The 26,887-nt window shown below is 41.8% G+C and overlaps 1 protein-coding gene across 5 annotated transcripts in view; it reads right to left on the bottom strand.

The window, feature by feature from the left end:
- The window catches only part of LOC141901327 (filamin-A-like), a 90,692-nt gene that overhangs the window by 19,844 nt on the left and 43,961 nt on the right, over positions 1-26,887 (bottom strand). For 4 of the 5 annotated variants that reach the window (XM_074788502.1, XM_074788506.1, XM_074788503.1 and 1 more), the window contains 12 exons: positions 25,813-25,986; positions 25,209-25,319; positions 24,377-24,589; positions 23,644-23,814; positions 23,377-23,500; positions 22,651-22,804; positions 22,052-22,241; positions 20,529-20,773; positions 9,831-9,869; positions 9,111-9,255; positions 8,204-8,344; positions 794-922 (listed from right to left, as the gene is read on the bottom strand). In XM_074788502.1, coding sequence (XP_074644603.1) covers positions 794-922; positions 8,204-8,344; positions 9,111-9,255; positions 9,831-9,869; positions 20,529-20,773; positions 22,052-22,241; positions 22,651-22,804; positions 23,377-23,500; positions 23,644-23,814; positions 24,377-24,589; positions 25,209-25,319; positions 25,813-25,986 — 1,836 coding nt within the window. The remainder of the gene's footprint in view (positions 1-793; positions 923-8,203; positions 8,345-9,110; positions 9,256-9,830; positions 9,870-20,528; positions 20,774-22,051; positions 22,242-22,650; positions 22,805-23,376; positions 23,501-23,643; positions 23,815-24,376; positions 24,590-25,208; positions 25,320-25,812; positions 25,987-26,887) is intronic. The other variant, XM_074788505.1, reaches the window with a different exon arrangement.

The following is a 26,887-nucleotide window of genomic DNA, read 5'->3' as shown; positions in this document are numbered from 1 at the left end:
CCCCTGACAAATATTATTCACCCGAAATATCGAAATACGATAACCCGCTCGCATAGATCAACCTAATAACCAGAAGGGTTCAGACTGAATGGAAGATTGTTTGAAAGAACCGGAACCGGAACCGAATTTCCAATTATGTACTTAGATTTAAAAAAAAAAAATTCTGTTAACTCGACCGCCGATCACACAACTATATTTGTACTTCGATTTCCGATTTCAAAATCAAACCCCCTGTTTCGCTCCCGGCAGGTGTGGTGGGTCTGTATGGGACACTCAATCAAAAAGTCAAACGAAATTTACCAGCCAAATAAATAACAGGGGAAATTCCCTATTTTAAGATAAAAAAATAACCAGAAGGGGGGTGGCAAGGGGATGTCCTTCCCCATTCCACAAAATATTGTTTCTTAGATCAGCCTTTGAATTTCCCTCTAAAATCATATACCTGCCCCAATATGAATTCTAGCATAACAGCCAAATAAATTTCAAGACGAGCCAATCCCCACACATTTCAACACGCAATGTCACCCTTGACTCCGAACTTTGAAAACAACACTTCACACCAATTTCGCTCCTACGTGGAATCAAAAATTTCCACGTCCTTCCAGTAGATTTTCAGGGAATTTCAGCTCATAACATATCATTGTTTTCCAAACAATGAATACTACTTAAACTGCCCTACCAAAATCAATACAAAGGCAGGTTTCGATTGGTGTCTACCAATTCTGGAATTCTCTGTTCGCGGACTTTGGATAAAACAGGCCTCATGACTTATTTTCAACAAGAATGAACATACCTTGTCCAGCATGTTTAGTGTTGATACTGAAGGTGGCAGGCTCTCCAGCCATACCATGACTCAAACCAGGACCGTACGCGGTTACATATCCACTATCAACGGCATCCACGTGGAACTTGAACGGGCTACCTGTAATATACAAAAACAAGATGGCCAACATTTAATTAATTTGTCTTCGATATTGCTTTATCACTGTGAATATAGGAATTTTCAAGGGGCTACTTCAAATGAACAAGGATACTTTCTGAACAGAAAATTTGTAATGACGAAAACTGGGGACCAATTTCATAGCCTTTAAGACAATGAGTTTCATAGGCAATCTAAAAATTTAAGCCAAGTCTGAGCCCATTTTGGTTCTAAAGCAGATCTAACACCTGAAGACCTTTCTAAGCTCATGTCAGATCTAGAGAAAATCTGACAACTTAAGACCAGTCTAAGCTCATTTTGGTTCTAAAGCCAATCTAACAACTTAAGACCGGTCTAAGCTCATTTTGGTTCTATTACCAATCTAACATATATAAACCGGTCTAAGCTCATTCTAGTTCTAAAAACAATCTTAAAGACCAATTCGGTCAACCGTCCAACTCCGCGCTGGGGTTCAACTAGCAGTTAAAAATAGCTTATAGCCGGAGCCTGTATCATTAATGTATATAGAATATACCTTTAAGCGGGCTATCTAACCCAGCAGTAGCTTTAGGCACGTAGCTATTCATCGCTGAATATTTTTTCACGCCGTTATCGGCGCTCGTACTATTAGTGAACGCGTATTCTTCGATGAACTCTCTGCGTCGTTTGTGGTCGTTTTTCGTCTTGTTTTTCTTCTTTTTCTTCCAACGGAACGGACTGCGCCCTCTGTTGGACGGAGACGGCGATACGGCGGCGGTAGACGTAGTCATAACGCGGTGGTGGTGAGACTCCTTCGTGCTCGTTTCCAGTTTCGCGTGTTCTGTTTTCGGAATTACTGCATCTTGTTTCATGATGCCGACCGGTTGTTGTTGTTGCGAGCTGACGCTTCGTTCGACCCGCACGACCGGTTGTTGTTGTTGCGAGCTGACGCTTCGTTCGACCCGCACGACAGGTTGTTGTTGTTGCGAGCCGACGCTACGTTCAACCTGCACGACCTGCTGCGGATGTTGCGAGCTGACGCTTCGTTCGACCTGCACGACCTGCTGCGGTTGTTGCGAGCTGACGCTTCGTTCGACCTGCACGACCTGCTGCGGCTCGATCCGCCGTTGCGTCGTAACAAAGCGATGCTGAAATTCCGAAAAATTCGGAGATGGCGCGGACTGCACGTCGATTCCTCTTCGAGTCGACAGCGTTGCTTCGGGCGTGCGATGAATACGGATGACTCTGTGACCTGAATTCACCGGCGTTACGCTTCTCTGTAAATGAACTCGTCCCGGTGCGCCGCTAAACACGACCCCGGGTTCACCGTTCAGCTGATGTACAACCGGCTCGGCGACCGTTGTAAAAACCGCCGGTTCTACGCGTCGCACTCTCCTCACCTCTGACTTCACGACGTCCGGTTCGTCTTTATATCGTATTTGTACTATTTTCTCTTCGACCGTCGATCCGTCGTCCGCTAGAACCGCGGGTTCATTCCACCTCGATCGATGAACCGCGAATATTTTCTTTTCTTTACGATGTTTTTTATGTTTGTGTTTTCGCGTTCTCGCCGGGCTCACGTCCTGCTTTTGTACGTGTACTATTTTCGGACTTCGCTGCGCTTGTAAAATATTTTCCGATGCCACGTGAAGAGGTTCGGAATGCTGTTGGACTTGAATGACTTTTCTTTCCGCTCTTGGACTCGGACTACGATGTAACCGAACCACATTTGGACTCGGACTGCGATGAACCTTGATCGGACTTGGACTGCGATGCACCCTGATTGGACTTGGCTTGGGATGTACCCTGACTACTTTTGGACTTGGACTGCGATTTACCCTAACCACATTAGGACTAGGACTACGATGCACTTTAACCGGACTTGGACTGCGATGCACCCTAACTACTTTAGGACTTGGACCACGATGAACCCTAACCACATTAGGACTAGGACTACGATGCACTATAACCGGACTTGGACTGCGATGCACCCTAACTACTTTAGGACTTTGACCACCATGAACCTTAACCACATTAGGACTAGGACTACGATGCACTATAACTGGGCTAGGACTGCGGTGTATCCTGACCACATTTGGACTCGGACCGCGATGTACCCTAACAACATTAGGACTTGGACTGCGATGTACTCGAATGAGTTTTGGACTGCGTTGTTTTTTCTGTTCGCGGCCGCGCACTCTGAGAACTTGCGGACTAACAGCTCGTGTCCTCTGTTCCACGGTGACTCGATCGGCTACTGCTGGACTCGGGCTCCTGTTAACAGTGTAAATTTTCCTACCGCTTGACGGCACGTAATCGGGCGTGAGGAAATCCTTACGCTCTTCGGTGATGGTTCGCGTTTCGGTTTCGCGAATCCGTTGTATCTCGTTGATCGGAGCGTCGGAGCTGATGTCGGACGATTGCGAGTACGACGAAACCGAGGGCTCCGGTTTAACCGGAGTTCGTTCTCCGCTTCGAGATCCCGTCAAGTCGTACGAGGTCAAGGTCGATTCAGTCGTGTTAGTAAACGATGGGCTGATGTTACGAGGAGACTCTGTTACTGTGGTTGTCTCTTCTACGATGAGGTATTGTGGAGACTCAGTCGCAGTTGTCTTCTCCACGACCAGGTGCTCCGGAGACTCTGTTACCGGGGTCGTCTTTTCCACAACCAGGTGCTCCAGAGACTCTGTTACTGTTTCCTTCTCCGCAACGAGGTGTACTGGAGACTCTGTCAGGGTTTTCTTTTCCACTATGAGATGTTCCGGTGCTCGCCTGTAATATCTATCCACATAAGAAATCGGCGGTTTTGATTCTATTGTTGCTTCCGTAACGATTGTATCTGAAAGAGCTGGACTTCCAGTCGCCCTAAGCCCACGTGCCTCCGGGTAACCAGCCCGAGCAGGTTCTTCCAATTCCGTATTCGAAGTTTTCTCCGTAACGGTTAAAGTCGACGACCTTTGGGGACTTGAAAATCTTTCGAGATATGATCTGCCGCTTGTAGTAGTAGGACTCAAAGCCCCTGACTCCAAGTAACTCGACTGCTGTGGAGTCGACTCTACAGTGGATTTAGTTTCCGTAACTGTTATAGTTGACGACTTTTCAGGAGTCTGACTTCTTGAATAACGCTCCAGATAAGAACTGCCTCCTCTTTCAGGACTCAGAGTCCGTGACTCCAAATAACTTGACTGCTGTGGAGTCGACTCTACAGTGGATTTTGTTTCCGTAACTGTTATAGTCGACGACTTTTCAGGACTCCGACTTCTTGAATAGCGCTCCAGATAAGAACTGCCTCCTCTTTCAGGACTCAAAGTCCGTGACTCCAAATAACTCGACTGCTGTGGAGTCGACTCTACAGTGGAATTTGTTTCCGTAACTGTTAGAGTTGACGACTTTTCAGGACTCCGACTTCTTGAATAGCGCTCCAGATAAGAACTGCTTCCTCTTTCAGGACTCAAAGTCCGTGACTCCAAATAACTCGACTGCTGTGGAGTCGACTCTACAGTGGATTTTGTTTCCATAACTGTTAGAGTTGACGACTTTTCAGGACTCTGACTTCTTGAATAGCGCTCCAGATAAGAACTGCCTCCTCTTTCAGGACTCGAAGTTCGTGACTCCAAATAACTCGACTGCTGTGGAGTCGACTCTACAGTGGATTCTGTCTCGGTAAGTGTGAAAGTCGATGATCTTTCCGGCTGTTCCGCCGTCGATTGCTCCGATAATAAAGATGAATTGAAATTGGACGAACTCTCGGCGAATGTTGACGATTCCATCGGGTTTCTCGAAAAGCGCTGCTGATACCAACTTCTCGGACTCAAACTACGAGACGAATACGCCTGAATCGGTTTCGTCGATTCGGTAACCGACCGCGTTTCCGATTCAGTCGGATTCAAATTCGTCGTGTCTCGTTTTGTTTCCACGACTTCGACGGTCGAAGAAGAATTCGTAATCGGGCTGTGAATCGAGTATCGATCCAGATACGAACTTCTCGTCGGACTAAACGCCCTCGATGCGAGATAACCGATCCTACGATTCGTTGATTCTGTCACCGATGAGATTTCCGACTTTTCGGCGCGAGCAGCGCCACCTGGTGCTGAATAACTGAACTCCGAACGAAGAGGTTTCACGTCGTCACCGGTGGACCGGGTTTCGGTAACGGTTACAGTCGACGACTTTTCAGGATTCAAAATCCGTGACTCCGAATAACTCGACTGTGGTTGAGTCGACTCTAAGGTTGACTTTGTCTCCGTAACTGTGAAAGTTGATTCTTCAGGACTTGAATATCTTTCAAGATAAGAACTACCGCCACTTCTATCACTACTCAAAGTCCGTCCCTCGAAATAATTCGATTGCCTCGGTTGAGTCGACTCCAAGGTCGATTTCTTCTCCGTAACTACGACAGTCGACGACTTCTTTTCCGGGCTGTGACTTCTCGAATATCGCTCCAGATACGAACTGCCGCTTATTTCGGGACTCAAACGCCGCGACTCCGATGAATTACTCGAAAGCGGTCGAGTCGACTCAAAGTCGGACTTGCTTTCGATGACTTCAACCGTCGAAGATCGCTCCGCCGCGTTCAGAGATGAGGAACCAGTTCTTTCCGTACGAGTGCTAGAAGTTGAAGCGGTTTCAGTCGGTCGGGCCGACTCGAGACCGGACGTTGTTTCAGTCACGGTCACTTCGGTTGAAGACCTCGCCGGACTGGAATACCTTTCCAGATACGAGTGCCCAGCAGCAGCACTGCCACCACTGACCCCGGTCTCCCAACTTCTAGACATGGTTGTTTCTGTCGATGTTGTCGAGGTTACTGGACTCGCCACAGCAGACGACTTACTTTCATAATTGGAGCGTACGTAACCGGAGCTGTGGTTGTATCTCGACGGTGAACTCTCGCCGTTATAGGACGACGACGCGTACCTCTCCAGATACGACGACGGACTTCTTTCCGGACTCAACATCCTCCTCGACGTTAGATAACCCGACGAACCGGAATTCGCGTATGCGGCCGGTTTACTCTTTACGTCGACGATCTCGGTGACGTCTTCGGTTTTTTCCGCGCCGGAGTTCGAGTCCGGAACGCTGTACGTCGTCGTCCGTTCTTTGATTTTTATGATGCGACTGCCGGCCGGAACGGGACTCGAACTTCTCGACGCGGTTTTCACTAGCGACTGGACACCGAGGCTCGAGCCGGCGGTAATGTCCGATCCGGTCTCGATTCCGGTCTCGAATCCGGACGACGAATGGTAACTCTTTCCCGTTTGATATCTATCGGTAAGCGTTGACCTTTCCGAACTTTCATTAATACCGTTCGTCAGACGTAAATCGGAATTTCGATCGTTGCGGGAAATTTCGAAATTCGTCGCTCGACCGCCGTGCGATGCGTTGTACACCGACGAACTCCCCATCGTACCTCTATCACCTCGTGAAACATACCTCTCGTAGTAACTCATGGTCGATCTCGAGCTTTCAATCTTTCGAGAAAAAGTTGATTAAAGATTCAATAGCCCGAGTTCGTCCGAAGAGAAAAGGTCTCGAAATTTCGAAATAATAGCGAAAAATTTCGAAAACTGACGAAATAATCGAAATCAACTAAGAATATCCTGAGAGCTTGATTTCGTCTCCGTAAATGTGAAAGATGACTTTTCAGGTCTCGAATGACTTGAATATCTCTCAAAATAAGGATTACGGACACTTTTATCAGGACTGAAAAATCTGCGACTCTGTGGTTGAGTAGACTCGAAGTCGAACTTCGTTTCGATGACTTCAACCGTAGAAGATTTCTTCACCACATTTGTAGATGAAGAACCGATTCGTTCCGAATGAGTGCTCTAAAGATCTGTTGAAAATAACTCCAATTACGTAATAGGTCCTGAAGTTTTCTAAAGATCTGTTGAAAATTAGTCCAACGACATTACAGGGACTGATGTTTCCAGATTTATGATTATGAACTAAGCTTTTCACTTATTATCAACTAATCTATAATTCCGTAGTAACTTGGATGAAGTAACATCTTCAGATTTAAATCCAAAAACGCGAAACCAGTAAACGGTACGTAGAATCGGCGGGCGTCGAAAAATAAACTCCGTTCCTCGAATTGTCTCCGTACGTCTACGCCGCGTCGACTGTTGATTTCGAGTCGTATCGATTCATTAGAATTTGACTCAGGTCTCGGGCGGGCGGAAAGAACCCGACTTCTTACGAACGAGCGTGAGAACAATACGCAATCAATCGTCGTCGTTGAATTAGACTGAAATTTCTAAGGCAGTTCGAGACGATGGCTCTTAACCCGAATTACGCGCGCCCGAAATCACAATCAGAATCAGTTAATAGATTTTTGTTTATTACCGAATTCTGGAATTCCGGTCTTACTGAGTGTATAAAGGGCATTTCGATTTGGATGAAATTATTCGCGAAGTAAATGGGAATCTGCAACACATGCCTCGACGAGCACTCGGTATTAAGCAGGGCGGCCACTTTCCACCCATTAACAAATCCCGTGTTTCCCTGCTTTTTTCCACGTTATTACATAAAATTCCCCAAGTGAATCGGATAAATTTTCATTGAATCATGCACTGACAAACACATGGTTAATAGCATTATCCAAATTCCAAGTTTTCTAGGTTTTTGGTAAAATTTGTCAATTTCCCAGAGGAATGAAATTGATAAAATTACACAAAATTCCCGGAGTGAATCAGAGAAATTTAAAATGTTACTTACAATTCATTCATTTTTCATTGGATCATGTACTGATAAACACATGGTTAATAGCATTATCCAAATTCCATTTCTAGGTTTTTGGTAAAAAATTTGTTAAATTCCCACAGGAATGAAATAGATAATAGCTTTTAGTGGAAAACCGAAAATTCTGATTTTCAAAGATAAATCTTCATGTTTTGATAATTTTTCAACTTTTCAACTTTGCGATTGTGGGACTTATATCTAACTCTTCATTATTCGCGAGTCGTAGCGAAGTTTCTCGGTGTCTCGACATCCGTAGTTTTGACGAATGACGATCTCTTTAACCCTTTCAGTGCGTCTACACTGCAGTGCGGTGTATAAATCAGTGATGGATTTTGCTAGTACACCGCACAGTGGTGTATTAATGTAATTAGTAATGGCAGCACCTGTCAAACATAGTGAAATACTAGTAACTAATGATACACTACACTGCGGTGTAGACGCACTATAGTGGTATTCCCGTTATTACTAGGGTGGAATTTTTTAAAATTTTCAAATTATCTTCAGCACTATAGGGTATTAATTAGTCAGCATTGAAAGGGTTAAGAAATGGATTTCTGAGAATCTTACCTTGAATCGGTGTGTCGTTATATTTGACGGTTAGATCGTGTTGTCCGACTTCACTCGGGGTGAAACGAACGGTCACCGTTCCGTCCTTGTTATCTTCAATTTTCGGCTCGATGGTTTCACCAGACGGCATTTTGATCTTTGCTGCAAAAAAAAACACAAAAAAACGGATGAAGGTACATTCACAGAAACTAGGATCAAAGAAAACAAGGAAGACTTTAACACAGGTTTCAGATGAAAAATTTTCTTGATTAGGACAACCAATTCTGGATTACAAACTCTCTACCGGCATCTTTGCATCAGGTTTACAGATTATGCGATTCCGGAATAGGTAGACAAGGCCGTTCATAGCGGGTGGCAGTTTCCCTCCAGAATTTTGGGAAAAGTGCCCCTTTTTGTAAATATTTTTGTTATATCCAATAGAAATCAAATGTAGAATCCTTCATTTAGGACTGACAAGCATTTTATTATAGGCCTTAGAGTTTTTGTTAGGGCCTATCAGAAGAACCCTTTTTCGGGTTTCTTTGCCCCCCCAACATTCAAATGCTAGTAGCAGCCCTGGTAGAGCGCCAGAACAGGTTGTCAGAATGTACTGAGAGGTAATTAAGAATTCAAAATTATACCCCTGGGTCCAGTTTCACGACAAGGTTTAACTCATAAATCAATTTAATTTTTTCATTTATTCAGTCTATCTTAAATCGATTTAGGCCTTAATCCTTTTGTTGAAACTGGGCCCTGAGTATTGTTTCACAAAAAGGCTTAACTCTAAAATCAAGTTAATCTCTTTGTCAATACGGTTTACCTAAAATAAATTTAATAGTTCGACCTTTTCGTGAAATCGGTTAAATTCGAGAAAGCAAATGAATATTCTAAAGGTTGTTTTGTTTAGTTCGTCAATAATGAAACGTACCTGATACTTTATTGAATTCGGGACCAACGGGTAAACAGAAATCGACAGGTCTGTATCCACCGGGGTAACTGGGCTCGGCCGGGGCTGCGTGCGCGCGTGTAGTTTGTTCAGCGGAGATGATCTCTTCGTCGGGGAGAGGACCAGACTGTCGAAACAAATAAAACCGAATCAAAATAATCATCATCGCTATCATTATCATTATTATGATTGTCATCATGATACAGATGAAAATATTTTAAGTCATCATTCATAGTTTTTGAATCAGGAAGATTTATATCATCTTTATCTTTTTCTCGACAAAAATTATCGACATTTTCGGAAAGACGTAATTTTCCAATTTGATAAAAGCACATTATATGCTTGGACGATGCGCGAGGTGCATTGCATAGGCGCGAGTAAAATTCAACTAAGATAAAAATATTTCTACAGATACTTTTCATGCATTTTCCGCACGTTTTTACTCTTTTTTTCACAGATTCCTCTAATTTAACTCATTTTTCTACAATTTACAGACGTCGATTTTTCGAATCGATCCGACCGAAACATTTTCAACGAAGAAAATGCCTAGAAACTTGATATCAGTCAAAATTCAACGTTTCTAAAAAGTCTCAACGCGGATTTTATTTTTTCTAATCGCGCTGTATATTCCTCATTAATCGCGCCTCAGTGAATTCGACCGCGATTCGTAATTCTGTTCGTTTCTTCGTAATCAACACTTACCAGCGGCGCCAAACGGTCATATTCTGCTTGCGGTACGGCCTGAAATCAAAGCAGCATGCAGTTAAGTTTTCGTGGAAGCATGCCAGTAGGGGGCGCCGGTATAGATGATAGTGGTGTTGTATAATAGAAGGGGAGAGTGGTTTCGGCTTTAACCCTTTACCTCGCGATAACGACGTGATTCAAACATGCGCTGAATTTTATGATTTATGACGACAAAACAGAACACGATGAAAACACTCTTCTAACACGGTATACAACCGGGGCAGAGAGGGTAGGGGGTTCAGGTCTCAGAGGGTAGGGGGTTCAGGTCTCAGAGGGGGTAGGGGGTTCAGGTCTCAGAGAGGGTAAGGGGTTCAGGTCTCAGAGGGTATAGGGGGTTCAGGTCTCAGAGGGTTCAGAGGGCAGGGGGTTCAGTTCTCAGAGGGGGGTAGGGGCTTCAGGTCTTCTCTATCATAACCTAAGCAATCTCCGTAGTGCGAAGGGTTCAGGTATTTATAGAAGAAACTGCTCGACTCAAATTGTGCCATTAATCATCGAACCTACAGTAAACTTGTGATGTGATATTGTATCTATTTTGTTCTGAGAAAAGAGAAATGTTATCATTTTGTAGAACAATAAATCTGAATCTGTAGCTATTGTGACTTGCGTTAAAACTGTACAATGCGTTCTATATCATTGCTTATATCTTATCGTAATAACATAGGACTCCTGATGCAAGACTGGAATACTGTGAAATCGAAATATATCCCACAACTGTGGAACTGGATCCAGAGTCAAATTAAACCCTCACAACTGTAGAACTGGATCCAGAGTCAAATTAAACCCACACAACTGTGGAACTGGATCTAAAGTCAATAGATCCACACAACCGTGGAACTGCATTCAGAATTAAATTGAACCCACACAACTGTGTGAGACTCCAATCAAACCGCATTCTGGAGCTGGCTCCAGAATTCAGTGATAACAGTGAAACTGGATCGCCTTGATTAAACCTATTCTAGTGATTAGACAGTTTTATTTACTGCCTTTGAACGTACGCAAACAGTGGCGCATTACCCTCATAAACCCCTCTCATCTATCCCTCACTTGATTCCTCACTCGATTCTTCACTGATTCGCAGTATTTTTATATAAAAACTAGCGAAACACACCGACAGTAGATTCTCTTGCTCGCTGCTCGCTGCTCGCCGCGGAGAAAACAGTTTCATGTTTTATGTTTACACACGCCCCGAGGTTTATGCTATGTTTAGCCGAGGCCAGGCATACCAGCGAGTTGAGCAAGCCTCCGAGAACGAGCGAGGGAGAGAAGAGAAGGGAGAGATAGGGATGGGGGGTTATAAAACTAAATCATCCCATCGGTACGCTATCATTTCGGTCTTGATGGATTTCTATCTAACGAAAACCTCTGTTCATCCTTGATCTACTTAAGTTCCTTATACATCATCCTACTAACAAGAAAAAAACCTGCTAAGATCTGACAAGTCGAAAATTCAGTTTTTTCTCAGAGTTTTTTATCTTTTTATCTTAGATTTTTATTTTGAATTTCTAGGAATACAGATTTTCACCCAATTTTTCACACATTATAATATCCCAACTGTTTTGAAGAAATTCCAGACCGAGATTTCGCTTTAAAGTTCAAAGCTATGGGCAATGACTTGACAATTGGTCCCAGTTGAAACATAACTGAACCCATTCTGGTTTTAAAGACCAGCTCATTTTGGTCCTATAGCCAATCTAACAACCAAAGAACAGTCTAAGCAAATTTTGGTTTTAGCCAATGTAACAACTTACGACCAGTCTAAGCTCATTTTGGTACTATAGCCAATCTAACGAATTAATTCAAGTCTAGGCTTACTTTTGGTTCCACAGCTAATCTAACAACTCAATACCAGCCTAAATGTAAGCTTATTTCAGTTCTGTCTAGGAAAATAGTCGATGAAACAAGAAAAACACTCTAAAAAAGGTCAAAAACTTAATCAAATACTCAATATAAATATCCTAAACATTTTGATTTTATGAGTGCAGTCTTGAAAGTTCTTAAGGTTTCAACACTGAAGGGGGTATGGAATGACTGTGCTCTCTATAAACACTTCACAAATCAGATTTTTAACTATTTTTCAATACTTCTACGAAAACAAAAACTGGAAAAATGCTATCGAACCTACGTATTATTAACAGAAATCCTGAAATACTTAAAATATCTAACTGTCTTATCGCGGTGGTAGGAAGTTTGAGTCAAGATTGACGGTCAAAATTGAAAATTAAGTAAAAATCAAAGCATTTCCGAGTCAAGTGAAAATTAGTTCATTTTTCAGAAATTTATGTTCAGAAATGAGTGAAAATCAAGGTAATCTTTTTTTTCAATTTTTCAACTTGAATCTAGACCTCGTATAAACGTCAACAAAAATCTAACACAAGATTTCATGAAATACTGGTATTGAAAACGGTGAAGTTTGAATCGTTTTCCTCATTGGAAATAGCAAAAAAACTAAAAATTTGAGTTCAACTTTTTCGTGTAAACGGACTGCATGGTATATTCATGTATATCTAAAGCTGGCTGGAATTCGTGGATCGCAGGGGATTTTGTGCGGAATGTAGGGTTTAATTAGAGTAACCCGGAGCAGGGCCTCATTAACGATAACCATCGCCTATCAATACTAGTTAACTATGATTACTATATACCAGGTGAATGAAAACCAATATCGATGTTTGCATAAATAAATAAATAGATAAACCCCTACAAAACTGTCCTGTTCTCATAGCTTAATGGATATGGTGTCAGACTGGCGACCGAGAGGTGGTTGGTTCAAATCCTGGTCAAGTCATGCTTTTTGCCAAAAGTGTTACCCCCACACAAGCCAGTTGCTCAATACCATGGTAATAATGCACTGGTTAACCAACTTAAGAGCAACTGCAGCCTATGTCACTTTTATGAGATTTTTATAATTCGGAAATGTTGAGATGACTGCGTGAAACTGCTGTTTATTCAAATGTAAAATCCTATTAAATTTCAGAAGTATGTACGCAATAGCATTATTGCAGAAAAATTCACAATTCATAATATTCTCTTTCTGGTATAGATAGAAATTTTGACAGAGCAAAATATCATATGTACGCATTTTTCAATGCAAATTGAAACGGAGTATAATGTAAGCCGTCTGCTTCTATCCGACCAATCAGAACGCTCGCGCGCGTGGTCACATGATGTAAACAGACCGGTTATCTCTAAAAGTCTGCGAGTGTTCATCTCGAAGCGTAAACAGTTATCGTTGTACTTGAACTGATAAAATTTCTCACTTTTTACTTCTTAAGTTTAAAAACGAAAGCAGTTTTTTGAAAAAAAGAAAGCGTTCCAATCGCATAACGAAGGCATTTACAAACCGAATTAGACAAAAAATAGATTTTCTACACTTAAACGCGGGTCTAACCAGTGGCTGAACCAGGCGGGGCATACGCGGCGTGCGCCCCCTAATTTTTCATGATTTTTTCAAGCCAATGAATATAGAACTGACTAGTTTGCTGGATGGTAGCCACAAATCTAAATTGCGTTACAGCGGATTAACTGAATCTTCATCACCACATAAATTACTTTCTTTCTATTGTACTACGAAAGTACACTCAGAGTGCACCTCATTGTGTCTATTTTTCCAAAATTTTATTTGGGAGTGCTATCAAATTGTTTTTATTTACGCCCACCCTTTTCAAAATGCTGGATCCGCTAATGAAGCAACCTTTGCGAACCTATGGGCTGTAAAAGTTAGAAGTTGAAAGGGGATATGACAAAAACATAAAAAGCGATTCGAATTTCATGGCTCAACATGAGAGACACGTCTAAATCGACTGAACACGGCTTCTAGCAAACAGAAAGGTGTATAAAGCCCTATATAGAAGCCTAATGACTATGTTTCGGACAGGAAAAATGTCAGGAATTTTCGCGCTACGAGAACCATGCGTTAACGCACCACACACTTACTGATGATCACAACTAGCAATAGAATTAGGCGTTCGCTCGTCAGTATCTTATAAGAAGAATTCAGATATTTTCGGAGTAGTAGCGGAATAGCCTGTACACTACAGACGTGGAGAACAGATACCAGAATTAAAAACCCACTGAATATAAATTTGAAAGATTGAAAGAAAATCTACGCGGTGGTCAATTTTATTTGACTTGTATTTCCCCAACTATTCCCCGATATGATATTGTTTTCCTTGACTTGATTTGCTAAGAATCCAACAAATTAGCACAGTCGAATACTAAAGTCATTGACAGAAACTGTTTGATTTTACGCACCTTGTAGCAATCTCAAAAAATTTCCCTGACTTCTCCTTGATTTTAAACTATTTTGTTTTACAAAATTTTCCGACTAAAGAAAAGAAATTTTCCTTTATCATGATTTCCAGGTAAGTGGCCCCTTGGTTGTGTCTTTTTGATTTCTGATTCGATGAAAAAATTTCGTTTCATATTTGCATCGAGTGAGTTTCGATTTTATCATTTTCAATAGTTCCGGACGAGGTGAAATTACCGCTGACAGGGGGAGGGGGAGGGGGGTAGTTCTACTAAAATCAGGGGTTCACAACACACACACACACCGCGTATAATAAAAAAACACGCGCACCATTAAAAAACTTACAGATCGAACTAGCAATCACGGGTTATCCTCTGGAAAATATTCCGACAATCGGTTTGCGTTTTTTCCGGGTCACGGGTCACGGTAAATTGAGCAAGATTGATAATTAGGTTTCCCTGATTAATATTTTCGTAATTAAGTTCCACACACGCGCGACAGACGAGCGCCACCAGAGACAACAACAACAACGGTAGCAGCAGCAGCAGCAGCAGCAACAACAGCAGCGGTAGTATACGGATAGTATCCACGAATTATCGCGAGAAATAAAAACAACAATTTCGCAACAACGTCGATTAATCCGAATTACCGCGAGTTGCAGAAGCGAGCCAGCGACGCCGCTATAAGCCACGCACGAACGAACGCCGCGCTATTCGCGAAGCAACACCTCGCTCGCGTGCGTCGTCGCGTCGACCAATCGCCGGCCGGCTCTCAAACGGCCTATCAGCACCGGCGATAAGGCTCTAATCATTCATTACCAGGGTCCCTTATAAGTACCGCGGGTATAATCTCCCCGTTCAACGCTGCGGGAATGAAAAAAAAAAAAACCCCGGCGAATAAGTGAAAGTCGATCCGTTATTTTTTCAAGGTTTTTCTCGCGTGGCTCGAACGAGAAAGAAAACGAAGGCCACGCTTCGGTTTGAGCAGCGCTGTATATACGCATACATCCTAACAGTTTATAATACCGTATGAAATATTGTGTCTGCGCTTATACATACTCTGATGTAGATCAGCCTAGCACACATAACTTTCCAAAAAATTCTCCCAACCTATTTGTCCTAATATTTCTATCAAGTCGTTAACATGACGTTGAATATTCCGCAATGGCTATTTTTTCCGCAATTTTTATTTAAACCGTGTCTAGTTTAATGTGGAGTTTTTGGTCAGGCCAAATTTGGCCCGAAACAACTGTTCACACGGGTGCCAAATGAGCCTGTGCCTGTTTGTCCCGACCAAAAAACAGACAAGGCCCGAGCCAAATTTTGCACAGGTCAAATCATTGCATGCAAATTGCAACTGGTCCGGAAATGACTCACTTCACTTTGTTTAAGCATTGTTTAGTATTGAATGAGTGGTTTACGTGTGGAAGCCCTCTCTAATTAGGAACGTGCCAAATTTGACTCGCGCCTGACCCGCGCCAATTAAGCCAGGGCCAAATCATCCCCAGGTGATCTGGCTAAAGATGAGCCAATCTTGAAAATTGATGCCTAGGGGGTCAGCCTTTCGATCATAGGTAATGAAATTGAGCGTGAGCTTTACTTGGAATGTTGGAATGAAAATCATTCTTAGTTTTGAGAAATATCGTCCTGTCAGTTTCAATCGTATCACGTATCGATAGATTTCAGTGAAATTGCCGGGTAATTCAACTAACGATAGGTCAGGGTAGACGGTCGGATGAGAGTTAATTCATTAAAACGAATCGTCCAGACTTTAACGACTTTAACGTACTGCAGTTATATGGCGCACGTATACAGACATACAGCTAACTCAAACATCTACCAGAAACTGTACCTAAACATCGCGCCGACAGAAAACTAAACCCCATTAGCCGCTGCTTAACTACTGTCTACTACAACTGACTTACTGAGATGATTGAATACACATTCTCAGAACTTACAAATTTCACCGTAATTCTAAAATCTATCTCATTATATACATCAGTCTACAGCAAAGAGGAGAACAATTGCCGTTGCATAGTCGAGCTTACATTACCAGCCTAAGCTCAATTTGGTTCTACGACCAATTAAACCACTTAAGACCAGTTTGAAACCCACTTTAGTTAACGTATAACCAATCTCATAACTTTAGACTAGTCTCAGCTCATTTTGGGTCTATAGACAATTTTACAACTTAAGACCAGTCTAAGCTCATTTTATTGCCAATCAAAACATTCCCATGTAATTTGCCATCCAATCCATTGAACTGATACATTACCCCAACACATATCTTTCAAAATACTCAGTTGATGAATCATTATATATTCCACCACAATTTTATCACCCTCTAAATTACTTTTACTTCTACTCTAGTGCGCAATTTATTGGTTGGCAATATAAACTGCTCAAGTGATACCCTGATGGTTGATATCTTGATGGTTAAAGTCGGACACTTTCTTTAAAAACTTCTACCATCATTAATGTCTTAACTGCTCTCTCTTCAGCTTTAGGCTCTCCACAAACTATATAATCAAATATGGCTGCAAAGCAGTCATATTGGATTTTCAAATCTCTTGATCGCATACCCACTGAGTGCTACTTGCATGTGGCTTCTTTTTCACTCTTACAATAAAGAGGGAAGTTTAAGAGTTGTCGACCAAGAAACTCTGATGAGAAACCAGTGAAAGACTGAATGGCTGCTACCACCAGGATTCAAACTCATGAACCCCGGTTTGACAAGAGACCAGCGAGAGACTACTCGCCAGACACTGTTTCTTTCTGGCAGTATACCCGCCAGTATCAGCCAATTCAACCGTACACAAACAACCCAACCGTACAGGAGTATATCTGAAAGAGCTTTCCGAACATCTCTCACTGCTGCTGCTGCTGCCGCTGGTATTTTCAGGATGATATCTATTTTCAGACGGGCGCATACCTTCGAACGAATAAACGTTATATGTTATACCAACGTCGACAGTAATGCGTTATTTTTCCCCCTCTCTCTCTCGCTCGCTACCAGACTGATATATCGCTTCGTATCGACGATAGATATTAGCACGATGTACGTTTATTAATACACGATATGTAAAGCAAAGATGAATCGGTAATGAACTTATACGCTGATCTTATCGAACTTTACATCGGATATGGCCAGAATAATGTTTTGCTTCATAGCATCAATGGCAAATAAACCTTTTGCTTTTTTTTCCAATGAAAATGATGGCGACACAAAATAACTGAGAAAAAATTTTGGTGGCCGCGATGGATTTCTTCACCTGGTGGTCGAGTAACTAAATGTATAGCGCCCAGCTACATGATGATGGCTTCTACACTAAACCCTGGACACGGCAAATTTGGACTTTTGACGAGCTCAAAACAATTTTTCCGACTTCCTAACGCATTCTCCAATCCTTAACTTGGACTTTGCTTTATACCTCAGATCAATTTTGCCGGCCTCAGTTCGTCCGAGTCAGGGGTGGTCTAGTTTAGTACGTGGCCAAAGCTAAAATCGTTTTTTTTTTCACCGAAATGAATAAGAGATCGACAGAAGATCTATACGCTCTCTAACAGAAGTGTACTAGGTCGTTAATCAATGATCTGATAATTATTGAGTTTATGGAGTTATAATCCGTGAACTGACAGACTCCACCAGTTGGTTTACATATTATACACCGTGCGTTCATTATCAACAGCAAGAGAGAGAGAGAGAGAGTGAGGAGAGGGAGATAGAGTGGGAGAGAAGAGATAAAGAGGTGATGGTAAGATAGAGGGAGAATGGAGAGGAGGGAATGATAGATGTGGAGAAAGAAAAGTAATGAGATTGGCCAAGGTTAAGAAGAGAGGGGAGGGTAGGAAGAAAGCTGAAAGGTGTTTAACAGGGTGGTCACTTTCCACAATTTGCAAATCGCCTTTTCCCTGATTTTTCCACAAAATTCCCAAAGTGAATCAGAGAAATTTTAAAATGTTACAATTCATTCATTTTTCATTGAATCACGTACTGATTAAGAAACACGTGGTCAATGGCATTATCTGAATTTCCTGAGTTTTCTAGGTTTATGGTAAAATTTGTTGAATTCCCCGAGTTTTCCCGGATTGTTTTCCAATTCCCTTATTTGTCCAGGTTTACCACGGTCAGTGCCACCCTGTGTGAGGGGAAGAGGAGAAAGGCACGGGCAATATAGAGGCGAGAGCCCGGACAGGGCGGGAAAGGAGATGGGGAAGAGGGAGAACGAGGATGAGACGAGCGGCGAAGGAAGGAATGTAAAACAGGTTTTACTGTAGTCAGTTATCATCGGGAAGTTCTGATTTACAGCAGTAATGTAACAACTGATTAATCTAATTCTTTCACCCCAGATCAGCAGATCGGCAGATCGGCAGATCGACAGATCGACAGATCGGTTGAAGTTTAGTTTCCGGTCAAAACTGATATCAATATCGATTCGCGGTAATCGTTTTTAGCACTTTTAACCCTTTCATTTCTGAGCAATTTCCATATAACCTTCGTAGATATATTTAACACTTGATCTGGCGGATCGGTTGAAATTGAGGTTTTAAGATCTCGCGATAAGTCGCTTCGAATCTCTAACGGGCGTCATGATTTCTCGAAAAAAGAAAACTACGTAACTTGAAAATCTATCGACCCCTTGAAAGATATCATATATACTGCTTCATACTGTCGAAAATGAATAATTCAAAACTTGAATAAAATACCTGACCTGACATTCACTGGCGACATTTTGACGATTGAATTGAATTATTCGCAATCGTGATATTCTTCAGGAATGCATAAATAAATCTTTGTTACTGTTTTAACGTTTTAACAAAAAACAGCTAAACTCGTATGATGGTCACGGGCCAAGCTTATATAATAAAAATTGAGATGAATTTTTTTCTAAACAAGATGGGGACGCTGAGTTAAGTGCCGGCTGCCGTGTGTAAACGTTTAAACCACCTGCGAAAAATTCGAACTATGCGAGTCGAACATGACTTTGAGCGACGGGTATATAGTGGCACTAAATCCCTACAGTCGAGTTACTGAAAGATTTTACAAGTTGTCGATTAAGAGATAGTCAGCGATGTTGTTCGGGTGCAGAGATATTTTAAGCGTCGCGTTCGAAAAGAGTGCTTCCACCTGGTGGCGATGATGTGCGATGATGGTGATAATAGAGAGCTGTTTGAAAACTCTCGGAATAAACGGATACCATATTCTCCCGGGCAAGATCGGCGCTTCTACGTTATTCTGAAAATGCGGGGTTCCAACTCGTTCGATGGGAGATGACAATCAAATATTCATAGCTCAACCTCTTGAAAACCCAAATGAAAGAACTGGCCGGATTTGTTTTGAATAAGGTTTTCACGTTTGTTATCCCGATCAGGTACCGGTACTCCAATACGCTGTGGGTCGTTTGTAGTGAAAATTAGTTCATTTTCGATGATATTCGAACTTGTGTGAATTTTTAGGCTCCAAATCTGAATATTATCAAACAAGACATGGCTTCGATATGAGATTCACTTTTTCAGTGTGTGGTATAGATTTCCGTAAAAATTTGATTTACTAGTGAGATAAATTTACTCAAATTTAATAGAAATGTAGGCAGAATTTAATCGCAGTAAAGCAGATGCCATTAGCGACAGCTGGCGGACCATCGCAGAATCCTCGCTTGCCACAGTAGTGCTGTCGGTACCCCATTAGAATCGGAGAAAACCGGACTAGGGCATTTAACCGAGAGTGCTTTTATTTCGGGTTTCAGGAGGGCCGCTTGCCAGGGAGAATACAGTTGGCTATATGATGAAGAATAATAACAAGACAATACACATTCACAAACAACGATAACAACATACAACAAATTATCGCTCGGGAGGGATTAGCGCAAACCTTTCAACGTATCTGATATTATTTTTTTTTTCATTTCCTCGGAGTTTGGTCAGGCTTTATCAGAAATCTAATGCGACGAGCAAATTTTTTGAAGCTAAAACGGTGTATTAGATTATGACGCTTGATTTCAACAAATAAAATTCTGGAATTTCAACCGACCATCGAGAAAGTTCAGAGTTCGATTCCTCTGGTGGGTTTGTTAGGGACGCCGAATAGACAAATTATCAAATCGATCAAACATCAGGACAATCCCTATTACAGTCTCAATGATGGGTCATGAGAACAATAAGAAATTAATTTCATAATTTAATTCTGTCTTTCGATATGATAAATCGTCCAAAAAAATAGAAATTACAAAATAATATGGAAACTTCACGCCTTATCCTAGATTTCTACTAAAGCCCGACCACACACCGGTTTTTAACACAGCCAGTGAGGATAGCTTAACTTAAACACAGTTTTAACCGCGTTCAAATTTGCAGTTGAATCCGCATGCTTTCTGCCGATAAAATTAGAATCAAAAAACTTTTTTTTTTCCATACCTGTTGAACGAAGGTTCCCTGCGGTACGGACTCACCGCCGAACTTGATGTTGATAGTGTACGCGCCCTGCGTTAACGGCGTGTAGAAGATCGACACGGTTCCGTCGCCGTTGTCTTCGATGTCGATGTCCGCTTCCTGTCCGACCGGGTTACGGATGTGGCAGTTGATCTGACCTTGACCGGCTTCGGACGTGTTGATCGTCAGGACGGACTCTTGCCCGACGACGACGTACTCTTCGAGACCCTCTGAAAAATACGAGCAGACGATGATGAAAGATGAAGTCACGAGGCCCGATAATAGACCTTTCATGAAGTATGTACCAAAGGCTGTAGTGTCAGGAGATTTGTGCAGAGGTAGATCTAAGGGGTGGTCTCAGAGGTTCGGATCCCTCCCTTCCCATTGACATGACCCTTTTCGTCGAGACCGAGATCGTCGGAATCTGCAAATTTGACGACACCCGTTCTTTCAGAAAATTGCGAATTTTCTTCAAAATTATCTAACACCGATAGTCGTGATAGTTATCGGTCTAACATTCCTGCTTAGTATTTCCTTTTGTATCGAGCCCCGCCCGTGCTACGAGGATGGTACCAAAAACATCAATTTCGACCTAATCAATTTAGGTTAAGGGAGTCTATCGCATCAGTGGTAATTCAAGAAGGCAAAAATAAGAATCATCGACTAAAAACAACTCAAGGTGACATTCTTGAGATGTACTCCGATAGATCTTCGTAGGAGAACGTTCATTTTACACTCAGTTCACTGACGATTGAAAACAACATCTGGCAGTAATAAATCATCGAGCAGATAACAGGTGTAAGCAGTGCTGATGGTAATAATAATCATAAAACTGTACATCAAGAGAGAACAAAAAAAAAATACAACACATCTTCGCCGTGCACTGAACCAGTCCAGAAATGATGAATTACACCTTTCGAAAAGGTTCATCTGTCCATAACTTGACATTCTATCTAGGTCGTTTCCAAAACAACAAGGAATCACTGACCTTCACCTTGAGGTCAATTAGGTCATTTATCAATTATCGAAACTGATTGAATTTCTAGGCGAATTTGTTCCCTAGACGCTTCGAAATGGCTTCTATTTATATTTCTTTTGGTCAATGACAAAAGTTAAAACTTTCCACACCGAAATTTGATGAATCAAAAATTCCTCTAAATCTGGGTGAACTTCTGTTTTGCTAGTAAGGCGACTATTTGCGAAGTAAGCGAAACCGAATATCAGTTAGTCCGAACCGCAGTCAAAGTAACCAAAATTGTGAGCTACAAAATTGAGCCCGATTCTAGTGGTTCGGACCATATTCCAAAATGGCCAAATATATGAAATGCGTAAAAACAAACTATGGCGCGATCTATTACTAGTGGACTTGCTACGAAATTTGAAGTTTGCCTTGGCTGCCAGTGGCCATTCTATCTAAGAAGTAAGATTCAACGATATCGAACTAGTTTCTGGAATAAGTTTGGAATCTGGAATCGTACTGAGGGACAGTGAGACCGGATTATACATACCTGTGATGAAACATTTTTTCGCGTCACCGCACCGTTTCGACGCGACTTTGAACGGAGCTTTCGGCACGGGTTGGCCGCCGAATTTCACGGTGATTTGGTACGTTCCGACGTCCTCGGGGGTGTAGGCGACCGTGTACGTGCCGTCGCCGTTATCCAGGATCTGAGGTCGAACCGGCTGACCGGTCGGGTCCTGTAACAGAAACATATCGAATTGAGGTACTGATACTCCGGCTATATCACCAGATGGCGTAACTAACAGATGATTTTACATTGTCAAAATCAGTTCATCTTTTTCAACTTTGAACTGATTTTACAAGTTTTCATTGATAAATGATTTACTTCTAATAGATAAGTTAATTTGATATCAAACATGGAGGAGTTATTGCAAGTGTGGAAGACCAAGGAACCTCACTTGCCACAAGTGGAATCCTCTATTGCCATAGCAGTTGATGTCCTACAGCACACTAGTGACACCCAGTGGATCTTCACTTCAAGAGGAATCCTCTATTGTCGCAATAGTTGATGTCCTACTGCACACTAGCGAAACCTGGTAGATCCTCACTTGCCACAGAAGCATTTCGCAGGGTATTTATACTTACAAGGATCTGAACTTCTAAATCGGCGATTCCGGCTTCTCTCGTGTCGATCATGAACGTAACCGGGAAACTGGCCATAACTTCAGGTTTTATTCCTGTTCCGTCGACTTTAACCTTCGTTACGTCGTGGGCGGGTAAGATGTTCGTACCGAATGGACTGAAAAATCGAAAAAAAATCAACTTAGATCTTTCAACCCCACGAGCAAATTTGATACCTATATAAAGGAACAGTAGCTATCAAATACTAACCCAGAAGCATATAACTCAGGATAAGCCTTGATTTGACTACAAATCTATGAAACTTGAAAAGTTCAATTTGGCTAGCCAATCTAACAAATGACCAGTTATCCCGCTAGATGGTATGTGTATCAATACGACAAACTGTATCAAAATTCAGTTCAGAACTTTCACCTAGATTTTTAGCCTCCAACATCAGACTTTAGGCAAATGATGCATCCTAATGATCTCAGGTTTATCTCTAAGGTTCATACATAGCGCCATCTTTATCTATTATTCATAGAATTCGAGAAGTTATGGATAAATCTTAATTGAATCCGAGAAGAAATCCGAATAAGCACTGGCGACACCTTGTGGACCCTCACTTGCCACAAGCTGAATCCTTGATTGTCACATTTGAACATGGCGATCACATTAAACAAGAGTTTTATAACCATGACTGCTCAACTAGACCCTGACGCTACGTTCAATCAGAACGCTCGATATTCTTACCTTCCCGGGATCTGCTTGTCGGCGTATTTCACCTCTACTTTGCACGGTCCCTCAGTTTCGGGGGTGTAAGTGCAGTCGTAGGTACCGTCGCCGACCGGGGTCACTTCAGCGGGCTTCTTCTTTCCTGTTATAAATCAAAAGGATATTTCTAAACAATGATAAACCGACCGCGAGTCAGGCCGATACACACGCACGAGATGTTTTCACCATTATTGCAGAAGTTAAAAGTTTTTCACGAAATTGACCTGTGAAGTTATTATCACTGACCTTTCTTATCGATCGTATTCACTTCTAAGAACGCGGAACCGGCCTCGATCGTGTCGATCGTGAACGACGTCGGCTGCAGATTACGTACGCCGTTCGGGTCGACGCCCGGTCCGCTAACCTTCACCTTCGTCGGGTCGAGTTTATTCTGGATTCCGACGTGGAACGGACTTCCTGCGAATTACCCGAAATAGAGATTCGTAAAACCAGAAATTTGGCGATCAGACGTAAGATACTTTATGAACCCACTGGGTTACTATAATTGTTTGGATTCAAGTGAATTGTGCGGGGTTCGTCAAGTAAGATACTATCAGAAATAGAATGTGATTCATCAGCGAAACATTACAAGCAGAGTACAATCTATCGTTTCTATCGAAAGTTTGATAATCTAAATTGAAATCCTAAATTGGAATAAACTGGGCGGTAAATCATCATCAAGTTCATTAATACATTTTTCAAATTTAATATCATTTTTATGTTGCCTAAAATCAATGTTCATTGGATTGCTATCTATTTTTAAAACCATGAAATTTGACGGAAATTTTTGAATGTACGTAAACTACTGGGGCCAGTCGCAATGAACCATAATAAGTTAAAATCATATTTATTCGGGATATTTAGATTAATATTGCAAACTTGTAAATTATGAATATTTCAATTGAGGATTGAAAGTGCTTGATCTCCCACCTGATGTAAATAGGGATTATTTTCAGGGGGGAGTGTCAGTAATTCCTACCTGGCACGTGCGTTTCAGCGAATTTCACTCCGATGTCGTATTCTCCGGGTTTCTCTGGCAGATACTCGACCGTGCAGCTTCCGTCGCGGTTATCGCGACACGTCATCTTAGCCTCGGACGGGCCCTCGATCGACAGACCGAGTCCTCCCTGACCGGCGCCGCGCGTCTCGACGGTGAATACCTGAGGGGTGTTAGTGCTGCCTCCCTCCAAACCTGCATTCATAAAAACAGTTTGTCATTATCTTGTTGTAGCTGAACATGATCGCTACCTCCACGGTCATACAGTGCTGCGGTTGCCACTATAAGTTATCTCGTAGTTGGCAAAAGAGCTGTCATGTAGTCTGCCATTTTTCACAACTGATCATTGAGCATTGGAAATGGAGATGAGCTTGTTCACATTGCCAGCAAATCAGGAAACGTGTCATTCCTGTGCGCCAGAGCGCAAATATCGAACAGGGAATATAAGAAGGGGTGAAAACTCGTAGTGGCAATGATGGCAGAACTGGAACTACGAGATATCGAGGTTGGCTACCGACGTGTTAATGGGAATCATCAGTTTTCTACAGCCGAACTCAATTAAGTCGTCATTGGATAAGTCATCACATTACTGAAGTTGTTTCCCTTTAGGAGTCCCAATTTCTATTTCCGATTCAATTCAGAAAGGTGAAGTCGCCATTTTAGTCTTCAACCTAATGATCATCTCAACTACGAGGCCTTAAGCGAATTTGATTTTTCCATTCTTTGGTTCTGCAGGTCTGCGATAAAATTCGGCTTTAAGGGATTTGAAAATTTTAGAGAAAATGATGGATTCTACGAAGCTAACTCTATTTACCTGGGCCGTAAGCTTTGACACGACTGGCGTCGAATCCTGGTACCACGTTGACCTTGAACGGACTGTTCGGTACGGGCATACCTTCGAATGTTACATCAATTTGATGTTCTCCTGAAATGAACAAAAACCGAACACGTTATTTAGAATGATTTAATAATAAATCTGTTTTATGTTTTAGGATTGAGGTTCTTCTTGCTGCATCAGCTATGCTTTAGGAGTTAAACTTCTCAGTAAAGCAAGCTGTTGCTTTGTCGGGATCATACAAGCATCGGGATCATCCAAAAATTCCAGGTCAAGTTTGCCCCGTGCCAGATTATGTATGGGCGATTCATTTATAACGGGTCCATTTGGTTAGGGTACAAGGGTTAGGGTAGTGAACACTGTGAGTGACTTGACTCACTTGCCACAGCATTGTTTTGATAGCATTTTCGTATCAAGTGAGTGATTATGTGTTACTCCCTAATCAAGCATGGGCCAAGTATGACTAGGGCCTGGTCCGTGCCACTCAATTATCTCCATGTGATCTTGGCTGTTCCAAAATCAATTTAGGAACTTGTCCTTTTGGGTGAAGGTTGGTCCGCGAATAAAAACCGCCGCTGCTTACCTTGTTCGAACGGAGTATAGTTGACCTTGTACGTGCCGTCCTTGTTGTTATTGACGATCGTGTCGTATTTCACTCCCTGAGGATTCGTCAGAATGGCCTTGACCTTGCCATCGCCGGTACGAGTCACCGATCGCGCGTCGACCGTGAAATCGGTCAATGATTCCAAAAATACTCCTGCAAAACAATCAATGAAAAAAATTATTTTCAAAGTAAAAATTGGCGAAATTTGAGGTGAAATTCATTCTAATAAGAATCTTAATATTTCTGAAAATGAATTTTTTTTCTTTGAAAATTCTTGATATTCTAATCACATTCAATGATTCCTACGTAAACATTTGCTCGTAGTTATTTTTGAAAAAACATTTAATAAATGTCAGTAACTGATTTTATGGCGCATGCGTCAATCATAAAATATTTCTACTAATCTTCAAGAAAATCATTCCGATGTTATTATGAAATAGATTAAATCAAACTTAAATGATTTTTTGATTGGTTGTGGTTAGTTTTGATTTCAGGGACCAGTTGCACAGTCGTTACTAGCCGAGTCCAAAAATAATTTTGAAAAAGATGTAAGATCGATCATAGAACCACAAGTAGCTTAAAGTGATCTGTAAGATTGGCAATAGAACTAAAATGAGCTTAATTAGACTGGTCTTAAGTAATGATCTTAGAACAGACTGATCTTAAGTTGTTGAATCTATGCCATAATTGCACAACTAGTCGCAAGGAGCAAAGGACTCAATTTCATGATATGATTTTAACTTCCACAACTGTAGAGCTGGGTGCCGGCAGCATTCTCAAGGGGTGGTAATCAGATACATGAACATCAGTTACGATAACATTATAGTCGTGCTGTATGATATTTGCAGCATTATGATCTGTTTAGATTCATATTAAACCCCATTCCTATTGAGAGAGATAGAGTATTGATGAGTATGTGGTGCTAAGAGAGGGTGGGCGGGTGATAACATAGCGAATATATACCTCATCTTTCACATTCTATCATACAATTGACTAGTGTCTGAATTACTGGAATACTGGGTTCGAAATTATACTCAGTCAGAGATCTTTTCAA

This window comes from Tubulanus polymorphus, chromosome 3 (genome assembly GCF_964204645.1).
Source record: "Tubulanus polymorphus chromosome 3, tnTubPoly1.2, whole genome shotgun sequence".
NCBI classification, from domain to species: domain Eukaryota; kingdom Metazoa; phylum Nemertea; class Palaeonemertea; order Tubulaniformes; family Tubulanidae; genus Tubulanus; species Tubulanus polymorphus.
This window is presented reverse-complemented; position numbering and strand designations above follow the sequence as displayed.